At 42.8% G+C, this 19927-nt stretch overlaps 1 protein-coding gene across 8 annotated transcripts in view; it reads left to right on the plus strand.

Moving 5' to 3' along the window:
* The window catches only part of smarcc1 (SWI/SNF related, matrix associated, actin dependent regulator of chromatin subfamily c member 1), an 85086-nt gene that overhangs the window by 14066 nt on the left and 51093 nt on the right, over positions 1 to 19927 (plus strand). For all 8 annotated transcript variants that reach the window (XM_033020334.1, XM_033020331.1, XM_033020333.1 and 5 more), the window contains exons 4-12: positions 1693 to 1774; positions 4336 to 4428; positions 5243 to 5312; positions 6100 to 6169; positions 6774 to 6849; positions 10732 to 10863; positions 14587 to 14711; positions 17334 to 17458; positions 19719 to 19778. In XM_033020334.1, coding sequence (XP_032876225.1) covers positions 1693 to 1774; positions 4336 to 4428; positions 5243 to 5312; positions 6100 to 6169; positions 6774 to 6849; positions 10732 to 10863; positions 14587 to 14711; positions 17334 to 17458; positions 19719 to 19778 — 833 coding nt within the window. The remainder of the gene's footprint in view (positions 1 to 1692; positions 1775 to 4335; positions 4429 to 5242; positions 5313 to 6099; positions 6170 to 6773; positions 6850 to 10731; positions 10864 to 14586; positions 14712 to 17333; positions 17459 to 19718; positions 19779 to 19927) is intronic.

The raw sequence follows: 19927 nt of genomic DNA on the forward strand, positions 1-19927 counted from the left end.
GAGGATGAGGAGGAAATGGGAGAGATTTGGGAGGGAAAGGAGAGCGGGGTAGGGGGTGAGAGGGGGATGGGGAGAGAGGTGTGGGGGGGGATGGAGAGAGAGGGGAGGAGGGAGGGAGGGGGAGAGGGGAAAGAGTGGGGAGTGGGAGGGGGGGAGAGAAGTGGAAGAGTGGGGAGGGAGGGGTAGGGGGAGTGATAGAAGAGGGGTGGGAGAGGGGTGGGGTAAGGGAGTGGTTGAAGAGGGACAGAGGGGTAGGGGGAAGGGGGCGGGAGAAGAGAGGGAAGGGGGTGGGGTAGAGAGGGATGGGGTGGGAGGAGGAGGGGGAGAAGGGTGTTTATTTGGTTCAAAATCAATTGTATTTTCACAGTTTGTTCACCATTAATGTGAAGCTTTAACAAAACTTGTGCATTTTGACCTTTCTAGGAACGTTTGTATTTGGACTTCACTTAATTTCTGTGGTAGTTCAGTTGCTCTATTTGCAGTTTTTTATACATTGAAATCCCTTACCAGTGACAGAAATAATCATTAACTTAATTTTCTTTTGACGAATGGTTACTTCCTATTATAGTACATTTGAAGATCGATTCAGTGAAATAGCAATTCATTCATCTGCCACAAGAGAGCAATTGCACTTCTTCAAACACCCTTTCCCAGCTTCTCCTGCCTGTTGTGATGCATGATTTACTGCTGGGTTATATTTTTACTTGCCTTTGATTTGACAAAGTGACAGAATTCTTAAGGCATCTGGACAAAAGGATTTGAACAAGATTCAAAATAGCATCCAGAATATAATCGAACATTTGATTGGCACCCCATTGACGTACTGAGCTATGATCCCTTTAAGTGCTGAGCAAGATTGAAGGGCACGTCTTGCATTAATGTTTTTTTTAAACTTGCTCTGACATCCGGATCACTGCAGTGTCATTGCTGCTCCTGTTTGTTTAATTTTGTTTAAAAAAATTAAGGGTTAATAATCAATTATTGTTAAGGGGCAGCACAGTGCCAGACACCTGGGTTCGATCTACGTTCGACTACGGGTGCTGTCTGTACAGAGTTTCTGCGTTTTCCCCGTGGGTTTTCTCTGAGATCTTCAGTTTCCTCTCACACTCTACAAGATGTGCAGGTTTGTAGGATAATTGGCATTCTATAAATGTAAATTGACCCTAATGTATGTAGGATCGTGTTAGTATGCGGGGATCGCTGGTCGATGTGGGCCGTGGGACCTGTTTCCGCGCTGTATCTCTAAACTAAACTAAACTAAACTAAATGTGTACCATTCCGATGTGATCACTGCATGGTTGTCAGCATAATTAAATTGGGGGTCGTCTGAAATTAAGTGGGATTAAATCATTGTTATTTTTCCATCTTTTCGTGTCCATCCTGTTGCAAATGTTGACCTTGCTGCCATCATCCGTCCTGAAAAGGACCCAAGCTTCCGGCGACAATTGGTGGAAGCCATCACTTGTCGCTGTAGATGATGGTGGTAGCAGAATTAGCTCAGGATACTTCCAGTTTCCAGCCCCGCTTCTGCTATGGGGCCGTTATTTTTCCATGAATTGAACTGGTTAAGCAAAGTTTTCTCGATCAGACTGATGTGCGGATACTAATTTCAATTTAGTTTACTTTTAAGCTTTTCAGTGTAATTGTTTGGAAGTTAATAAACACTTGGACTTTGCTCCATTTTTCTTTAAGGAGACGATTTGACCTGCAAAATCCCTCCCGAATGGACCGTAATGTCGAGATGTTTATGACGATAGAAAAGACATTGGTGCAGGTACGTGTCCCAGCGTCTCAGTCTCCGTGTGAGAGAAGAGAAGATAGACACAAAAAGTTGGAGTAACTCAGTGGGACAGGCAGCATCTCGAGAGAAGGCATGGGTGACGTTTCGGCTCGAGACCCTTCTTCAGAGAAACGGGATTAATGCTTCCTGCTGAAGAACCTCCCCCAGAACCTTCCAGCATTTTCCGTCTTTATTTTATGTTTCCAACACCTGCAGTTTTTTTAATATTCGGGTTTATTTCTCCTCTCACAAGGAAAAGTCTGTTGTGAGCTTTTTCTGGAAAGTTGTGCTTGAGAGCTTCTTTGATAGAAACATAGAAAATAGGTGCAGGAATAGGCCATTTGTTCCTTCGAGCCAGCACCGCCATTCAATATGATCATGGCTGATCATCCAAAATCAGCATCCTGTTACGGCATTTTCCCCATATCCCTTGATTCCCTTAGCCCCAAGAGCTAAATCGAACTCTCTTGAAAATAGGATGCTTTGTCTGATTCACTAGTCGTGGGATTGTGACAAAGCCTAGAAACAGGGCACATAATTTAGGGTTCTGGTGTGATATAAAGGAAATTCTGTCATATTTTACCAAGAATATTTAGGCTCATTTGTGGGCGGTGGTCATAGATATTTAATTATTGACTTTGAGACAATGATGTATCAGATTTCAGCCATCAGAATGGCCAATTATCATTCATGTATGATATCAGTGAATAAAATATTTTAAATATTTAATAATTGTAAATGGAAATTTGTGCTTTTTCACACAAATTGACTGAATTTAAATTCCTTATTTGTTCTTAGAGGTATTTATTTGGTGTGTCAAGGTCGACCTATACCAATGTTTCTGAAATGATCCTGAAGTCACAGGAATCTGATGGAACAAACAATCTGCTGGGGTAATTTAATGGGATGAGCAGCATCTTGTGGGACATAGTGATTAAAGTATGAACATTTGAGTTATTGGCAGGTTCAGGGTTTTGAGTCTCGATGTCGACTATGTGCCTTCCTCACCCCCACCACCACATGCTATTCGACCTTCTGAGTTCCCCAAGCAGATTGTTTCTTTCTCTGAAACAATTGTCCAGTTACAAAACTGCAATACTCCCTCTTCCCCCTGCTGAAACAAGAGGGCAGGCTTGATGCTCTGGCCATCTGCTTTTGTGGAAGGTTAAGGTATGGTATTATTTTAATGTCACTTCTGGAATTTTTAATTAGCAGCTTGCACATAATTTGTAAAGGGCCTGTCCCACTTACGAGACTTTTTCGGCGACTTGCCGGCACCCGCCATAGGTCGTTACAGGTCGCCGAAAATGTTCAACATGTTGAAAATCCAGCGGCGACCAGAACAAGGTACGACTCTTTGGGCAACTACTCACGACCATACAGGCTCCACCCCAGCGACATGTCGCCAGGGTGTCGCCTGTATGGTCGTGAGTAGTCTCCTAGTCACCCAAAGTAGCGTCTTTCTGGTCGCTGCTGAATTTTCAACATGTTGAAGAGTTTTGGCGACCTATGACGGGTGACGGCTGTTGCCGTAAAAGTTGTGTAAGTGGGACAGGCCCTTAACTTTTTGTTTGAGAAGGAACTGCAGATGCTGGAAAATTGAAGGTACACAAAAATGCTGGAGAAACTCAGCGGGTGCAGCAGCATCTATGGAGCGAAGGAAATAGGCATAGTTTCGGGCCGGAACCCTTCTTCAGACTGATCGGGGGTGGCGGGGAGAAGTAAGGGAAAAGGAGGAGTAGCCCAAGGGCTGAGGGATGGGAGGAGACAGTCCGAGGGCTGAGGAAGGGGAGGAGACAGCAAGGGCTAACAAAATTGGGAGAATTCAATGTTCATGCCCGCAGGATGCAGACTCCCCAAGCGGAATATGAGGTGCTGTTCCTTCAATTTCCGGTGTTGCTCACTCTGGCCATGGAGGAGACCCAGGACAGAGAGGTCGGACGGGTCTCCTCCATGGCCAGGCTCCTCCTTAACTTTATACATTTTGTCTTTTCATGCAATACAATTTGAGGTTTGTAGGATATATACAATTGGATCATTTTTGGTTTTGCATTTTATAAAAACGCATTGGCAATTTTTTTTTTTCCTTTTCTGCCTCTGATCCTGTTGCACAACGTCACCTCATTCCCATATAGATGCATTTTGTCACCTTTTTTCATTTTTAAATATTTGGACTTCGCAGCTGTTGGCTTCCTCTAGTGGCTTCACCGAGAACTTCACTCAGGAGGAAATAAAATACTGATCCTCCCTGTGTTGATAGCAGGTGTTGGACTGTGCAATACCTGTTCCGAGGACTGCACCAGGAGGGCGGCACAGTGCTGCTGCAGTAGTTTCACAATACCAGTGGTCCTGGTGCTGTCTGTGTAGAGTTTGCATGGTCTCCCTGTGACCGTGTGGGTTTCCTCCGGTGCTCTGGTTTCATAGTTCTTGAAGGTTTCCTCCATAATTAAAGGGAAATACAGGTGCTGTGCTCATGCAACTTTGCTATTTGAAATCAATAGAATTAAAAAAAATTAAAAAAAATAATATTTCTCACGGTATAAACTTTTTTTTAGAACAATTGTTTCACGAGACCAACGATCTACCTCTCTCCTGAACTTGACCAGAAATTTGCAAATAAATGGAAGGATGTTATTAAGAGACATCAGGTATGTATACTTTCTACATGGACCAACTTGAAGCTCTTAATCAAAATGCAATGTGCTGGAGGAACTCGGCAGGCCGGGCAGAATTGGGACGGGAGTTGTCACATTGTTAGCCAGTGAAATTGTTTTTTTTGGCGGAAACTCCAAATAATTCCTTGGATAGACTAGAGCAATGCAGCGTGGAAACAACCCCTTCGGCCCAACTTGCCCACACCGGCCAACATGTCCCAGCTACACTAGTTCCACCTGACCACGCTTGGCCCATATCCCACTAAACCTCTCCTGCCCATGTACCTGTCTAAAAACCACTCTGCTATGTACCTCTACTCGAGTCGCTGCAGTTGCTGCTCATTAGAGCGGAGATGTTTGCAAGGTGATCCAGAGATAATCATGAAATTGTTAATGTTCAGGGCCTAAGTGATTGAAAGAAGCGACTGCAGTTGATTGAAACATTAAGAATAAGGGGACAGAGAATGAGAGTGATCGGCCAAGGAACCAAATGTCTTGCAAGGAGAAACTATGCAGCAAATGATCAAGTTCTGGAAAGGAAACCTCCAAGTAGGGGAATGAGACAACCCAGATTACTGTTATGTAGAACTAGTACCCAGTCCACAGCTGAATTGTCTCCATGTGCAGTTGCCATTCCGTAGTTCCATTAAGGGAGATGAGTGAAGTAAAAGTCTGTTTTTTTTATTAAATGTATGGCTCTGGGACCTGTAAGAGTTGTGGCTATCTCCTGTGTCTTGTATGAATCGCATGTAGAAATTGTACTATGCAAGTTAGTTTGAACTACTCATGTTACCTCCTTTTACTTCAGGGGACAATATCAGAAGATAAATCGAAAGCCTCCCATTTAATTTATCCTGTTCCGAGCTCCCTGGATGAAGGTAAGAAATATTGTGAGTGTGCTCGTGTTCAGACAAATGTTAGTTGGGTTTGGATATTTAATCTAATACTTGAAACTGATACCTAAATACATTTGGCGTGATTGCATGTTTTCTGAAGTGAACAGTTTGTGGTTCCTATTGATGTAAAGAAGATATAATTGAAATCTTCTAATTTTGTTCTTGTGTAAGACGTTGGGGAGACCGCATTTAGAATATTGTGTTCCGTTCTGGCCACCATGTTCTAAGAAAGATATCGTCAAGCTTGAAAGGGTTCAGAAAAGATTTACGATGGTGTTGCCAGGACTAGAGGGTGTGAGCTATAGGGAGAGGTTGAGTAGGCTGGGTCTCTATTCGATGGACTGCAGGAGGATGAGGGGAGATCTTATTGAGGTATACAAAATCATGAGAGGACTAGATCTGGAATATGCACGCCGTCTTTTGCCCAGAGTAGGGGAATCGGGGACCCAAGGAGATAGGTTCAAGGTGAAGGGGAAACAATTTAATAGGAATCCGAGGGGTATCTTTTTCACACAAAGGATGGTGGGTGCATGGAACAAGCTACCAGAGGAGGTAGTTGAGGCTGGGACTAGCCCATTGTTTAAGAAATAGTTAGACACGTACATGGATAGGACAGGTTTGGAGGGATATAGACCAAGCACAGGCAAGTGGGACCAGTGTAGCTGGGACATTGTTGGGAGAGTTGGGCCGAAGGGCCTGTTTCCGCAATGTATCACTCTAAGACTCTATGATTGTTCCCCTTTCTGACCTTAAATATCTTATGTTGCAGAGGAATGGATGAGACCTGTAATGAAGAGAGAGAAGCAGGTTCTGGTACACTGGGGAATGTTCCCAGATAGGTATGTGCTGGTGTGACTGAGGTAAAACATCACGAGTGAAGAACGTGAAAAACTAAAGTTTTATTCTATGAAGGTCCTTTTGACTGACTTATTTTTTGATTTCATAAGAAGAGATCCTTGAAAGTTTGTTTGCATTTATAAATCATGATTTTATGCACCTCTAAGGTCACACCTCGGTGTTCTTTGCTCCGAGACTGCTTTACCTCTCCCTATCACTTAAGCCCTCGAGTGCTGGCAATATTCTCGTAAATTCTTTCTGCTATGTTTCCAGCTTAATGCCGTTGTTCCAGTGGCAGAGTTACCAAATCTGTACACAATCCCCCCCCCCATGTGCAGCTAATGTTTTGTCCCACTGTCATGTAGCGTGTTAACTCCTATACTTAATGCCCTGAATGATGAAGGCCGATGATCCAACTACCACCTTGTCTACCTGTGATGCCACTTTTAAAGAAAGATGTATTCCTCCTTGTCTTGTTTTAATTCAAATATTTGAATTAGTTATTGTATGTTATTAATTTGAGCCATTAATTGCTTTCCTTTGTTGCTGCTTGTTATCATTATATACATATATTCACAATACAAGTTGTACTTGTTTGTTTACTAGCTATGACACTTGGATACCTGTCAGTGAAATTGATGCTGAGATTGAGGAGCCACCAATTCCAGAGAGACCATGGAAGGTCAGTCAAAATCATTGGTGCAAAACAAATATGGCAATCACAAATAAAGTGTGTAAAATTAAAAACTGCAAGTACAAAGTGCTCTACCAGTACTTTGTAGATTGGCAATATAGAGGAACTTCTTCCAGCAGCAAATTGCTGGTGAATTGGCCAAGAGTCCAGAGTGTTTTATTGTCATAAATTCCAGATGAAACTCTTACTTACAACAGCACAACAGAATATATAAACATGGTACTCTGTAAACAATATAATAAATGAGAAAAGCTCAGTGTGTATATATGCACATATATACAGATCATATGAGCACGCACACATACACGCATACAGTGCCCTCCATAATGTTTGGGACAAGGACCCATCATTTATTTATTTGCCTCTGTACTCCACAATTTGAGATTTGTAATTGAAAAAAACACGTGGTTAAAGTGCATATTGTCAGATTTTATTAAGGGCCATTTTTATACATTTTGGTTTCACCATGTAGAAATTACAGCTGTGTTTATACATAGTCCCCCCATTTCAGGGCACCATAATGTTTGGGAAGCATGTCTTCATAGGTGTTTGTAATTGCTCAGATGTGTTTAATTGCCTCCTTAATGCTGTTATAAGAGAGCTCTCAGCACCTAGTATTTCCTCCACTCTTTCCATCATCTTTGCAAACTTTTATTGCTGTTTATCAACATGAGGACCAAAGTTGTGCCAATGAAAGTCAAAGAAGCCATTATGAGACTGAGAAACAAGAATAAAACTGTTAGAGACATCAGCCAAACCCTAGGCTTACCAAAATCAACTGTTTGGAACATCGTTAAGAAGAAAGAGAGCACTAGTGAGCTTATTAATCTCAATGGGACTGGCAGGCCAAGGAAGACCTCCACAGTTGATGATGGAAAAATTCTCTCTGTAATAAAGAAAAATCCCCAAACACCTGTCCGACAGATCAGAAACACTCTTCAGGAGTCAGGTGTGGATTTGTCAATGACCACTGTCTGCAGAAGACTTCATGAACAGAAATACAGAGGCTACACTGCAAGATGCAAACCACTGGTTAGCCACAAAAATAGGATGGCCAGGTTACCGTTTGCCAAGAAGTACTTAAAAGATCAACCACAGTTCTGGGGAAAAAAGGTCTTGTGGACAGATGAGATGAAGATTAACTTGTATCAGTGATGGCAAGAGCAAAGTATGGAGGAGAGAAGGAACTGCCCAAGATCCAAAGCGTATCACCTCATCTGTGAAACACAGTGGTCGTCTTCTTCTTCTTGCGAATGAAACATAAACCAAAGGAATAGTTAGATCTCAAGCCGTGTGTTGAGCAGCCAGGTTGTTGTCTCTGCGTCAATGTCTGCCAGTCCCTGAGCTCCATTTGGTGGGTGGTAGAGCGGGCACCCTGAGATGACATGGTTGGCTGTCTGTTGTTCTGCTCCGCATTCACAGGCTGGGCTCTGTCAGAGCCCCCATCTCCACACGCTGGCATTGAAACGCCCAACTTCAGTACCAAGTCTGTTGAGCTTCACCCATGCTCCTCTGGGGAGGTCAGACCTTGGACAGCGTTTATCTGGTGAAGAGCTTTGTGCTTAAGACCAGTGATGGACAGCAGAGTAGGCTACGTAGACTGAAGAATGGCATCCCACAGGGATCCGTCTTGGCTCCGCTGCTTTTCAATGTGTACATCCATGACCTCCCAGAGACCATCGCTGGAAAATATGGGTATGCTGAAGATCTAGCCATCCTGATGAAACACGGAGTGGAAGACAATCGAGAGCTTCTTGAGTCAAGACATGGGGACTTTGGCAGTATACCTATGACAGTGGTGTCTAAAGCTGAGCGAAGGCAGAACAATGTCAACAGCAGTCCATCTAAACAGCAAGGAAGCTAAGCGAGAGCTAGCTATTTTCGTTAACAACAGGCGCTTGGACTTCCAACAAACGCCCACTTATCTCGGCATAAAGCTGGACAGGTCGCATACATTTCGTCAACACCTGGCTGGTCTCCGCGACAAGGTCATGGCACGTAGCGGCCTCATCCGACGCCTGGCAAGAACAAGTTGGGGAGCCAGTCCATCAACTCTTTGCACCTCTGCCTTAGCTCTTGTGTATTCCCCAGCTGAGTACTGCGCACCCGTATGGAGTAGAAGCAGACATACTAGCCTGGTAGACACGAGCCTGAACAGCACCTTATGAACCATCACTGGGTGCCTTCAACCTCATCCAGTCGAGCAGCTCCCTATACTTGCAGGCATTCCGCCTGCAGGGATCCGAAGGCAAGCAGCAACTCTGGCACTATCTCATCGTGCCATGGACCCAGATCACCTCCTCCATCAGGCTATCAGCAGAGAGCAGAGGCCACCCCGACTGAAGTCCCCTTCATTCCTTTGCTCCACATAGAAAACAACTAGCATCCATCCAGCCAACTGAGAAACACAGTGGTGGGGGTGTTGTGGCCTGGGCATGTAGGGCTGCTGAAGGTACTGGCTCACTTATCTTAATTGATGATACAACTGCTGATGGTAGCACAATGAATTTTGAAATGTATAGACACATCCTATCTGCTCAAGTTCTAACCAATGCCTCAAAACTCATTGGCCGGCAGTTCATTCTATAGCAAGACAATGGTCCCAAACATACTGCTAAAGCAACAAAGGTTTTCATAGCTTAAAAAATGGTAAATTCTTGAGTGGCCAAGTCAATTACCCGATCTGAACCCAACTGAACATGCCTTTTATATGCTGAAGAAGAAACTGAAGGGGACTAGCCCCCAAAACAAGCATAAGCTAAAGATGGCTGCAATACAGGCCTGGCAGAGCATCACCAGAGAAGACACCCAGCAACTGGTGATGTCCATGAATCGCAAACTTCAAGCTTCATGGCATGCAAAGGATATGCAACAAAATACTAAACATGACTACTTTCATTCACATGACATTGCTGTGTCCCAAACATTTTGGTGCCCTGAAATGGGGGGACTATGTATAAACCCTGCTGTTATTTCTACATGGTGAAACCAAAATGTTTAAAAATGGTCTTTATTAAAATCTGACAATGTGCACTTTAACCACATGTGATTTTTTCTATTACAAATTTCAAATTGTGGAGTACAGAGGCAAATAAATAAATGACGGGTTTCTGTCCCAAACATTATGGAGGACACTGTATGTAGACATAAAAAACAAACAATAATAGTGCAATCATAATAATAATAGTCTATGTAGTTAAGAGCTTATTTGAGGTTGTCGCGTTTAATAACCTAATGGCTGTAGGGAAGAAGCTGTTGCCTAAACTGGACGTTACAGTTTTCAGGCTCCTGCAGGGGTGAAATGAGTGTGTGGCCATGGTGGTGTGGGTCTCTGAAAATGCTGGCAGCCTTTTTGCAGTAATGAATGTACACTGATGTTTTAATCAAAAATGTCAATCTCCTTGGATATAAGACAGCTTGTGTCTTTCTGAGATGGTGATAGACTAGTTGTGCGATAGAGCTTTTAGTCTTTGTTCTCCACAAACATCTCAAATGCATTTGCTTAAATTGAACTGAAGAAAGGTCACAATTATTTGTGCAAATCTATCGGTGACTTGCATGGCTCCTTAAACGAAGTGAAATCACGGATTTGTCTTTCCTTTAGTAAGATCGGGCCCAAGTATGATGAAATAGATGGTCGACAAGTAGGAATGGAATTATGCAGGGCTGTCCTGAAGCTGAGAAAATTGCATAGTGACAGGCTTGACACAATTAAATGCCAAGTTAAATTTGTAAATGGTTAGATGTGCTCACGTGGGAAGTTGACGCTATTGGACCCATCAGCATGTTTGTTTGGAGCATTGTGAAAACTCCACTGTTTTATCCTGGGTGGATTTTCAATCTATTCTAACCTTTTGCTGATCTGTTCAGGTGCATGCCAAATGGATCCTGGACACTGATGTTTTCAATGAGTGGATGAATGAAGAGGATTATGAGGTTGACGAAAACAAAAAACCTGTCAGCTACCGACAACACATTCCTATCAGGACAGTAACAGAAGAGGTAGAGTATTTGTAAAATAATATTTTTTATTATTGAAAAAAACAAATGGAGCAAGAGTGGAAAAGCTTGGGTTTTTCCTGAGAATGGCCTTGTATGCCAGGAATGAGGACAGACTATTCATATTAAAATTAGGTTTTCAGCGGTTGCATTGTAGCTTAAATGTTTTTTTGCTGCAGTCTTTTATCAGTCAAGTTGGATATTATACTTTTTGAATTGGGCTATTGTGTGGCCAAAATATCGTGGAGCTAGTAGTATATTTTAAAAAGCAAAGATTAACCAAGTTCCTGCTGATAACATTTATTGTTTTGTGTCAGTCTTGGGCAAAGTGGTTAGTCTTTCCTCCTGTATCTTTATTTCCTTTCAGTTATTAATACCTAGGATGAGAATAACTGTCATTTTCACACCTTACCCGTCCATATATCTAGACTTCCTCTCCCCTAACTCTCTGCCTGAAGAGTCTGGACCTGAAACGTCACCCATTCCTTCTCTCCATAGATGCTGCCTGTCCTGCTGAGTCACTTCCAGCATTTTATCTCTATCTTCAGCAGATTAAACATTGTGTTAGTTTAACATTTAATTGTGTTCATTTAATAAACATTCTTTGCAGACTGACAAAAAAAAAAAAAATACTACTGACTTTCTGTTAATTTATATGGAACTGTTCAACTATTGATTAAAAAAACATTCTCGTGGTGGGCCTGTTAGCTTTTACTTGAACTTTACTTGAACTTAAGGATCATGACTTCTGAGAAGGATCACTTCTTTGAGAGGGCATTTATGGGCGTAGCGGACGGACTTCATTTTATTTGTGCAAAGGTTTCAAAGGCAAGTAGCTTTATGTCAATGAAGTGGCATATCCCAGTGTACCAATTAAACTATTTAACTTTTAGTTGTGAATGAGCATGGAGTACTCCTTTCCTGCTTTCTCCTCATAAACCTTTATTTGGTTAGCCCTAAGAGCTGTATCCAACTCTCTTGAATACAGCTAGGACCTTGGTGTCTTGTTAACAAAACAAGAGACAGATTTTGCGATCTATGCAGGGGCTTTAGGGTCCTTGTTCTTGGCATTTTTCTTTGTTTATATAGTTGGATGAGATAGATTTGTCTTCCTGTATAACTTTGTCATCTTAATTTTGTGTTTTTTGAATATTACACTGTCAACTGGGTTTAATGTGCTCCACAATTCGCCAGCCTGCTTAGTCTGGTGAAAATCATGAAGCATTGAATGTAATTATTGCTGCTGATCCTTGTTTTCCTGATTATTTTCACCATTGTGCCTTAAGCTCGCACTGCTCCCTTGTCAAATGCTATTTCTGTTAACCTTTTCTGCAATTGGCTTGTTTTGCATTTCTTTAATCTGAGGATTGATGGAGTCATCTCTTCTGAGGAATTTAGTCTTTTGTTGTGCATTGTTGAGCAAGAAAACAAGAACCTCATTCCTTCAAAAACAAGCTTTAGTTCATTATTATTGTCGCGTGAACTGAGGTACAGTGGAAAGCTTTTTGTGGCGAGCTATCCAGACAGCAGAAGAACTATACATGATTGCAATCAAGCTATCCGCAGTTTGAATGAGTGGAGTGATTGTAACGTGTGATTGCATATCCACTTCTAAGATCCGCACACTGAGAGTCGCTGGCTTGGGCACCATCTTATAGCAGGAGTTTATAGAACTAGAAATTCTGAAGAAGGATCTCAACCCGAAATGTCACCCATTCCTTCTCCAGTGATGTTGCCTGTCCCGCTGAGTTCCAGCATTTTGTGTCTATAGAACTAGAGTTTGGCCAAGCCTGTCAACAGCAAACCTTCTGCCTGTTAATTTGGATGATAGTTTCCACTAAGGTGTCATCTTCCATGTCCAAGGTTCGGGGTAAAATTGCCAAAGGAGAAAGGAAGTTCTGCCAGTGTACTGGCCAAAATGTATTATCCCACTTAAAAGTAGTAAAATCGTTTGTGTATTTGTGGGACTGCAGTCTATCCAAACATTTCAATGACTTCTTGTGTCATGAGGGTTCCTGAACCTTGCTGGATTATCTGTTTTGCAGGAGCAACAGAGGCCAAGATACTGGCCGGGAAATTTAGACTGAAGTCAGTTATGGGAGTGTATTGGCTGGGCTGCAGTTCCAGAGCCCCAGCCATAGGGGGCCGTCTCACTCGGCTTGGGCGCCGCATTTCGGGGGGACTTCCAGGAGAGGAATTTCAGACATGCTCTTGTAATTTTGTCCAGATTAAAGGAGTTGCCGGAAAATCGGCGGTTGAACTATTACTATTCAAAACTAATATGTGATCTTCCTGGGATCATGAAAGATGCTGGAAAAAAAAAATCAACTTCTTTCCCAGCCTCAATCTCCTTTTTTCCCTTTTTTTTAAAAACTACAAATTTGGGCTCTTTCTGAATTTCTTATCTAATTCAATCTCCAAGGATGCTGCCTGACCTGCTGAGTTACTCCAGCACTTTGTCTTTTTGTTGCATCTGCAGTTTCTTAACTCTATTTTACTGTTCCACTGCCAAATCTCAGCTTGGTATAACTTCTCTCAATCAGTCTCCAGAGATGCTGTCAGACACTGTTATTCTAGCAATTTGTCTTTGTTGTACTTTTTTTTTGTCCTCTACACTTTCAGCAGTACTTTCTTATATAATCCATTGTTAATTTGAACAATATGCCTCCATTTATTGAGGTTTATTTTATCGACAATAAAATAAGGCCCTTTTCAGATTTTTGGTGGTCAGAATTAATAAACCCTTGTCTAAAACAATTAAGCAGGAGTTATGTAAAGATGAGGTTCAATAAATTATATTAATTTGAAATATTGAGAAATGTTTAAAATGTTCCCACAAGATGATTAATTTAAAATGACAAAAAAATGCAAGTAGCCCGCTAGTGGTGTAGGAAGGAACTGCAGATGCTGGTTTATACTGAAGGTTGGCACAAAATGCTGGAGTAACTCTGCATCTCTGGAGAAAAGGAACGGGTGACATTTCGGTTTGGCACTCTCTCGGACACGTTCACTGTTACATTTCTCCAGAGATGCTGCCCACTATTGGTGGGTCAGGCAGCATCTGTGGAGGGAATGGGTAAAGGATCGGGACCCTTCTTCAGACTGAGCCCTTCAGCACTTTGTGCTTTGCTCAAGGTTCTAGCTTCGGCAGTTCCTTGTCTCCTGTGGGACCTAATGTAGTTATAAGCTCATCTGTAACTAATCCACCAGTAAGTTTCTTGAGGATACCGAAAATAAAAATGGGCTGTGCCTTTGTGAGGAACGACCGTAGCATGACATTTGAATCTTTAGTTTGATACATTGTGGAAAAGGGCCCTTTGGGACAATTTACAGATGGCAATTAACCTACAAACCTGCATGCCTTTGGAGTGGGAGGAAACCCAAGCACATGTAGAAAACCCATGTGGTTACAGGGAGAACGTACAAACTCCGCACAGACAGCACCCATAGTCAGGATCGAGCCCATGTCTCTACCGCTGCGCCACCATGCTGCCCCGCTATTCTTTTTTCTGTCCATCTGATCCTAACTAACCTGCCTGCGATTGATGTCAGTCATTCAGCACAGAAACAGGCCCTTTGGCCCAACTTGCCCATGTCAACCGAGGTGTCCCTTTTACACTAGTCCCATCTGCCCACATTTGGCCCATATCCTTCTAAGCCTTTCCTAATACAGCATTGTACGCTGAGTATTTTTCACAACTAGCATGTTTAATTGTTTCCAACTAGGCATCCCGTACACCAGATAGGAAGGATAGAAAATCAGCAGCAGGGTCGAAGAAGAGGAAGCGATCCCGTTCCCCTTCTCCAATCCCAATGCCGACTGAATCCCGGAAGAAGAGCGGAAAGAAAGGGTAAGTCAAACTTTCCTGTAAGTACGTTAATCATGGGCATCATGTTGGGGCTGACAGTTACAGAGCAGTAAAACAAAATTGTATCCTATTAGTGATCTACTATTGTTCTTGTGTATTGGAGTTAGTGTGTTATTGTCTTAAATTTATTAATCCACGTGATCCAGAAGCAATGCAAAACAAGCTATCAGGGACAAGAATCTGCAGGAAGACTTGTGTAGAATTTATTAATATTTGCAGGACGCTGATATTCACCTTTGTCTCAAAATCGAAGACCTCAATGAGCAATATCCTGATGTTCCACTTTGAAAATTTGATGGTGAATAATATGTTATTTGAGGCAAAATCTTTATATAAATTTAAAAAAAAAATTAGTTTAGAGATACAGCACGGAAACAGGTCCTTCGGCCCACCGTTCGAGCTGACCAACGATTTCCCTGAACATTAACGCCATCCTACTCGCACTAGGGTCAATTTACAATTTTGACTGAGGCTAATTAACCTACAAACCTGTACGTCTTTGGAGTGTGGGAGGAAACCGGAGCATCTGGGGGGAAAACCCTGGGGTACAAACTCTGTACAGACTGCACCCGTAGTCGGGATTGAACCCGGGTCTCTGGTGCTGTGAGGCAGCAACTCTACTGCTGCACCACCGTGCCACCTTTGTAAATATTCTATATTTCCCATTGAAAGGAAATTGGGGTGAATACTTGACAAAAAGTATGCCTGCTTAAACCTATTTGAATGGATGGTTTTGGATTAAGAATTGAGCAAATAGATTTAGTTGATTATTTCGGGCTATAGTTGTCAGAGGCAACGCTGACTAAATATGAGCTTAATGGCTTATGTTTAGCAGCTTAATTTAATTTCTTAGTTTGTGTGAATGGCTTTAGCCACAGGTTGAAGGGTTGCTGTTTGTGTGATTGTTCTTCATTAGTCTTCCAGTGAGGCTGCAGTGTCTTGGTCATTTTAATGTATTTTTCTTTAAATTACAGTGAGAGCACCAGACTTGTTTTGACCTTTAAATTGAAAAAAATAGGTCTGATATGACCCAAAATAATTGTCTGGAGGGCTATTCCTCAGCATATCTCTTGCACTGATGAATACAAGGCATTTGATTTAAGCGCTGAGGAATTTGGCTGAATTATATCTTTTGGGTTAATTTAAGCATTGTGCCTATAGACGATCATGAATGGGATGTTGGGGTAATGGCCGGGTGCTGAAATTGCCACATGAGTGGAGTAGAATCCTGCAGTAATCAGTGTTGGCATCTAGGTGTAACCATGTTTATAAGTACTTGGCGATCGTTTCGCCGAACACCTCCGCTCAGTTTGCATTAACCAACCTGATCTCCCGGTGGCTCAGCACTTCAACTCCCCCTCCCATTCAGAATCCGACCTCTCTGTCCTGGGCCTCCTCCATGGCCAGAGTGAGCACCACCGGTAATTGGAGGAGCAGCACCTCGTATTCCGCTTGGGCAGTCTGCACCCTAGCGGCATAAACATTGAATTCTCCAATTTCCGGTAGCCCTTGCTGTCTCCTCCCCTTCTCAGCTCTCCCTCAGCCCTCGGGCTCCTCCTCTTCCTTTCTCCTTTCTTCTCCCCGCCCCCCACCCCACATCAGTCTGAAGAAGGGTTTCGGCCCGAAACGTTGCCTATTTCCTTCGTTCCATAGATGCTGCTGCACCCGCTGAGTTTCTCCAGCACTTTTGTCTACCTTATAAGTGCCAGAAATGACAGGTTAATTGTGCATTTTTGCATGCCAACATGTCCTTGCATTTTGAGTAGACAAAAACTGTGACAAACGTGAGCAGAGGTAAATGAGCATTTATTTTTGCATTCAAAAGTCTAGTTTAGTTTATTGTCGCGTTTGCCAATAGACAATAGGTGCAGGTGTAGGCCATTCGGCCCTTCGAGCCAGCACTGCCATTCACTGTGATCATGGCTGAACATCCCCAATCAGTTCCCCCGTTCCTATAGGTTTATAGAGTCCAGTCAACCTACAAACTTGCATGTCTTTGGGATGTGGGAACCCAGAGTACCCGGTGGAAACCCACACGACCAGGGAGAACGTACAAACAGCACCAAGGGTCAGGATCAAACCCAGGTCACTGCCATTATGAGGCAGCTGGTCTAACAGCTGTGCCATTACGCTGGCACGATAATTTAATTTTGAATAGATTATAGAAATTGGGGGTGAATTCGCTGCGGTTTGGTGAGTTAATGAATGATCAAAGTTTTTAAGGTATTCATAGGAACTGATTAACGAAGCAAGTTCAATGAACTCCATGCAGGGTTTGTTCAACACAACCGATACAGGCACTGTTCAATGCACAGAGTTCCTCCAATAGATGCTTTTACTAGGTTCCAGCATCTGTGGTCTTGTGTTTCAGTAGACTAGATAGCTTATTGGCATGCTGGGAAATGTCAATTCACAAGTGATGGGAGCAGAATTAGGCCATTCGGCCCATCAAGTCTACTCCACCATTCAATCATGGCTGATCTATCTTTCCCTCTTAACACCATATATTGAAAGTGATGAAGCTGAAGATTTTGCATCAATGTTGTGCTGCAATGTGTCGAAACCAATTGAGCGCCGGGTTTCATGAATTTTCGTTGCCTGCAGGCAGTCGACCCCGTACCTAAAGAGAAGAGGGCAGAGAGAGGAAGAGGAGCAGGAAGACCTAACAAAAGACATGGAGGATCCTACACCTGTACCCAATGTGGAAGAAGTTATTTTACCAAAAAATGGTAAAGAAGTGATGCTATCACTCCTTCATTCTGTTGTTGCTGGTTCTTGCCAAATTTGTGTTGCAATATGTGTTTACATGTTGGAGGTTTTCATTGATTTTTTTTCATCTCTACCTATGAGATTTTTTTATTCACCATGCACATTGCCTTGTTTCATTTAAAAACATAATTAGTGACTTGGTTCTTTTAGCTTTAATTCCTTCCATCTTTTTTGAGATGTGAAGGTGGAGCGATATGTATAACATTTATTGAAAGAACATTTTAATACCCAATACAATACCGTTTATTGTCATTTGAACCTCAAATGAAGTTCAAATGAAATTTGGTTTCTGCAGTCATACAACAAGACACACAATGTACACAAACATCCATCACAGTGAATCTCCTCCTCACTGTGATGGAAGGTAAAGTCTTGTCTCTCCCCTGTTTTCCATTCTTCTCCTGATGTTAAAGCCCGCGGTGGGCGATGGCAAGTCCCGCGGCCGTTAAGGCCTGGCCGGGCGATGTGAGGCCCTGCTCCCTCCGCATCTTGATGCAAGTAATTGAAGCCCAAGATTGGATGGGTTGGAGTTTATGGGGAAAAATGGTGAATGTTATGCTTGGTTGTCGCATAATTGTTTTATAGAACATATCCAGCACAGGAACACTCCCTTGAATGATAGCAGGCAGTCTTGGAAGCCTTACCCCACTACTCAAACCTCACGTCAAAAACCTCGGCGTGATATTTGACTCGGCACTGAAATTTGACAAACCAGTCAATGCCGTGGTAAAAGCTAGCTTCTTTCAGCTTCGGACGATAGCTAAAATAAAACAATTCCTCCACTTTGATGACCTCGAAAAGATCATCCACACATTTATCTCCTCCCGCCTAGATTACTGCAACTCTCTTTACACTGGCATCAGCCAATCTTCCCTGTCCCGCCTGCAACTGGTCCAAAACGCCGCAGTGAGACTCCTGACGGGCACCCGAAAAAGGGACCACATCACCCCGATCCTGGCCTCTCTCCACTGGCTCCCTGTGCGGTTCCGTATACATTTCAAGACCCTCCTCCATGTCTACAAAGCCCTCAATGGGCTTGCCCCCTTCTATATTAAAAGTCTTCTCACCCACCACTCCACCTCCAGGTCCCTCAGATTGGCCGACTTGGGGCTGCTGAATATCCCACGGTCTAGGCATAAGCTTAGGGGCGACCGCGCCTTTGTGGTTGCAGCTCCTAGACTGTGGAACAGCATCCCCCATCCCATCAGAACTGCCCCCTCCATCGACTCCTTTAAGTCAAGACTAAAACCTTATCTGTACTCTCAAGCCGTTCCTGACGTCCACTGAGCGAGGGCTATATGTATATATGTATGTAGTTTGTTTGTTTATACTATTCTTATAACAAATGTAAAACACTTTGGCCAACGAGAGTTGTTTTTTTAAATGTGCTATATAAATAAATGTGACTTGACTTGACTTCTGCCCACAATGTCTGTGCTAAACATGATGCCAAGACCATCTCTTATATGCCTGCACATAATCCGTATCTCTCCATATCCATGTACCTATCATAAAGTATTTTAAATGCCACGATAGTATCTGACCAAACCAGCCCAGGCAGCATGTTTCAGGCACCCACCACCCTCTGTGTAAATGAAAAACAATTGCAAACTGTACTCCAAAAGCAGCCTATAAAGCTGCATCATGACATGCTGACTCTTATATCCAATGCCCCGACTATGAAAGCAGGCATACCATTTGTTGGCTTTACCTCTCCATCTACATGTGACAATAGGTGCAGGAGTAGGCCATTCGGCCCTTCGATGTGCTGCCACTTTCAGGGAGTTTGGGACTTGGGCCCCAAGATCCCTCTGTACATCCATGCTTTTAACTGTACATGATAGTATAGCTTTAAGAATTGAATAACTGTTCCTTAATGCGAATCTGGAAGCAAAGAAACGTGTTATGGCATTAAATCCTCATGGAGTATGACAATTAGAACATTGGATATAGATTTTGATGGCAATAAGCTGGTCCAATGGCAATAGGCCAAATAATATTGTTGCTGGTCCAGTTTTGAAACATTTTGCTTCACAAACTCAATGCTGACTAGCCTACTTCTACTCTTATTGATGGACACAGTTAGTTTCTATTGGGACCTTTTCATGAATGTTGATAATTTGTGGATTGTGAATGACTTAGAAATTAGCCCAGTAATCAGACCTTATGCTTTCAGAATAAATCTGTTCTGTTTTGACATGTTATCCCTTTGTTTGCTAGTGAACACCAAGAAGGACAGCGAGCACACACCTGTAAAAGGAGGTACAATCGCAGATTTAGGTAATATATATTTGTTACGTCTATCCCTCTTGCTTTTCATTTGGTGCGAGGCAAACCTTTTAAGCTAACCCTTTTAAATGCAGGAATGTAGTTAATGCAATTGGATTGCACTCGATCACTAGTGGTGATGCTGTCTCAATGGGTACTGT

This window comes from Amblyraja radiata, chromosome 4, assembly GCF_010909765.2.
Source record: "Amblyraja radiata isolate CabotCenter1 chromosome 4, sAmbRad1.1.pri, whole genome shotgun sequence".
Lineage (NCBI taxonomy): Eukaryota > Metazoa > Chordata > Chondrichthyes > Rajiformes > Rajidae > Amblyraja > Amblyraja radiata.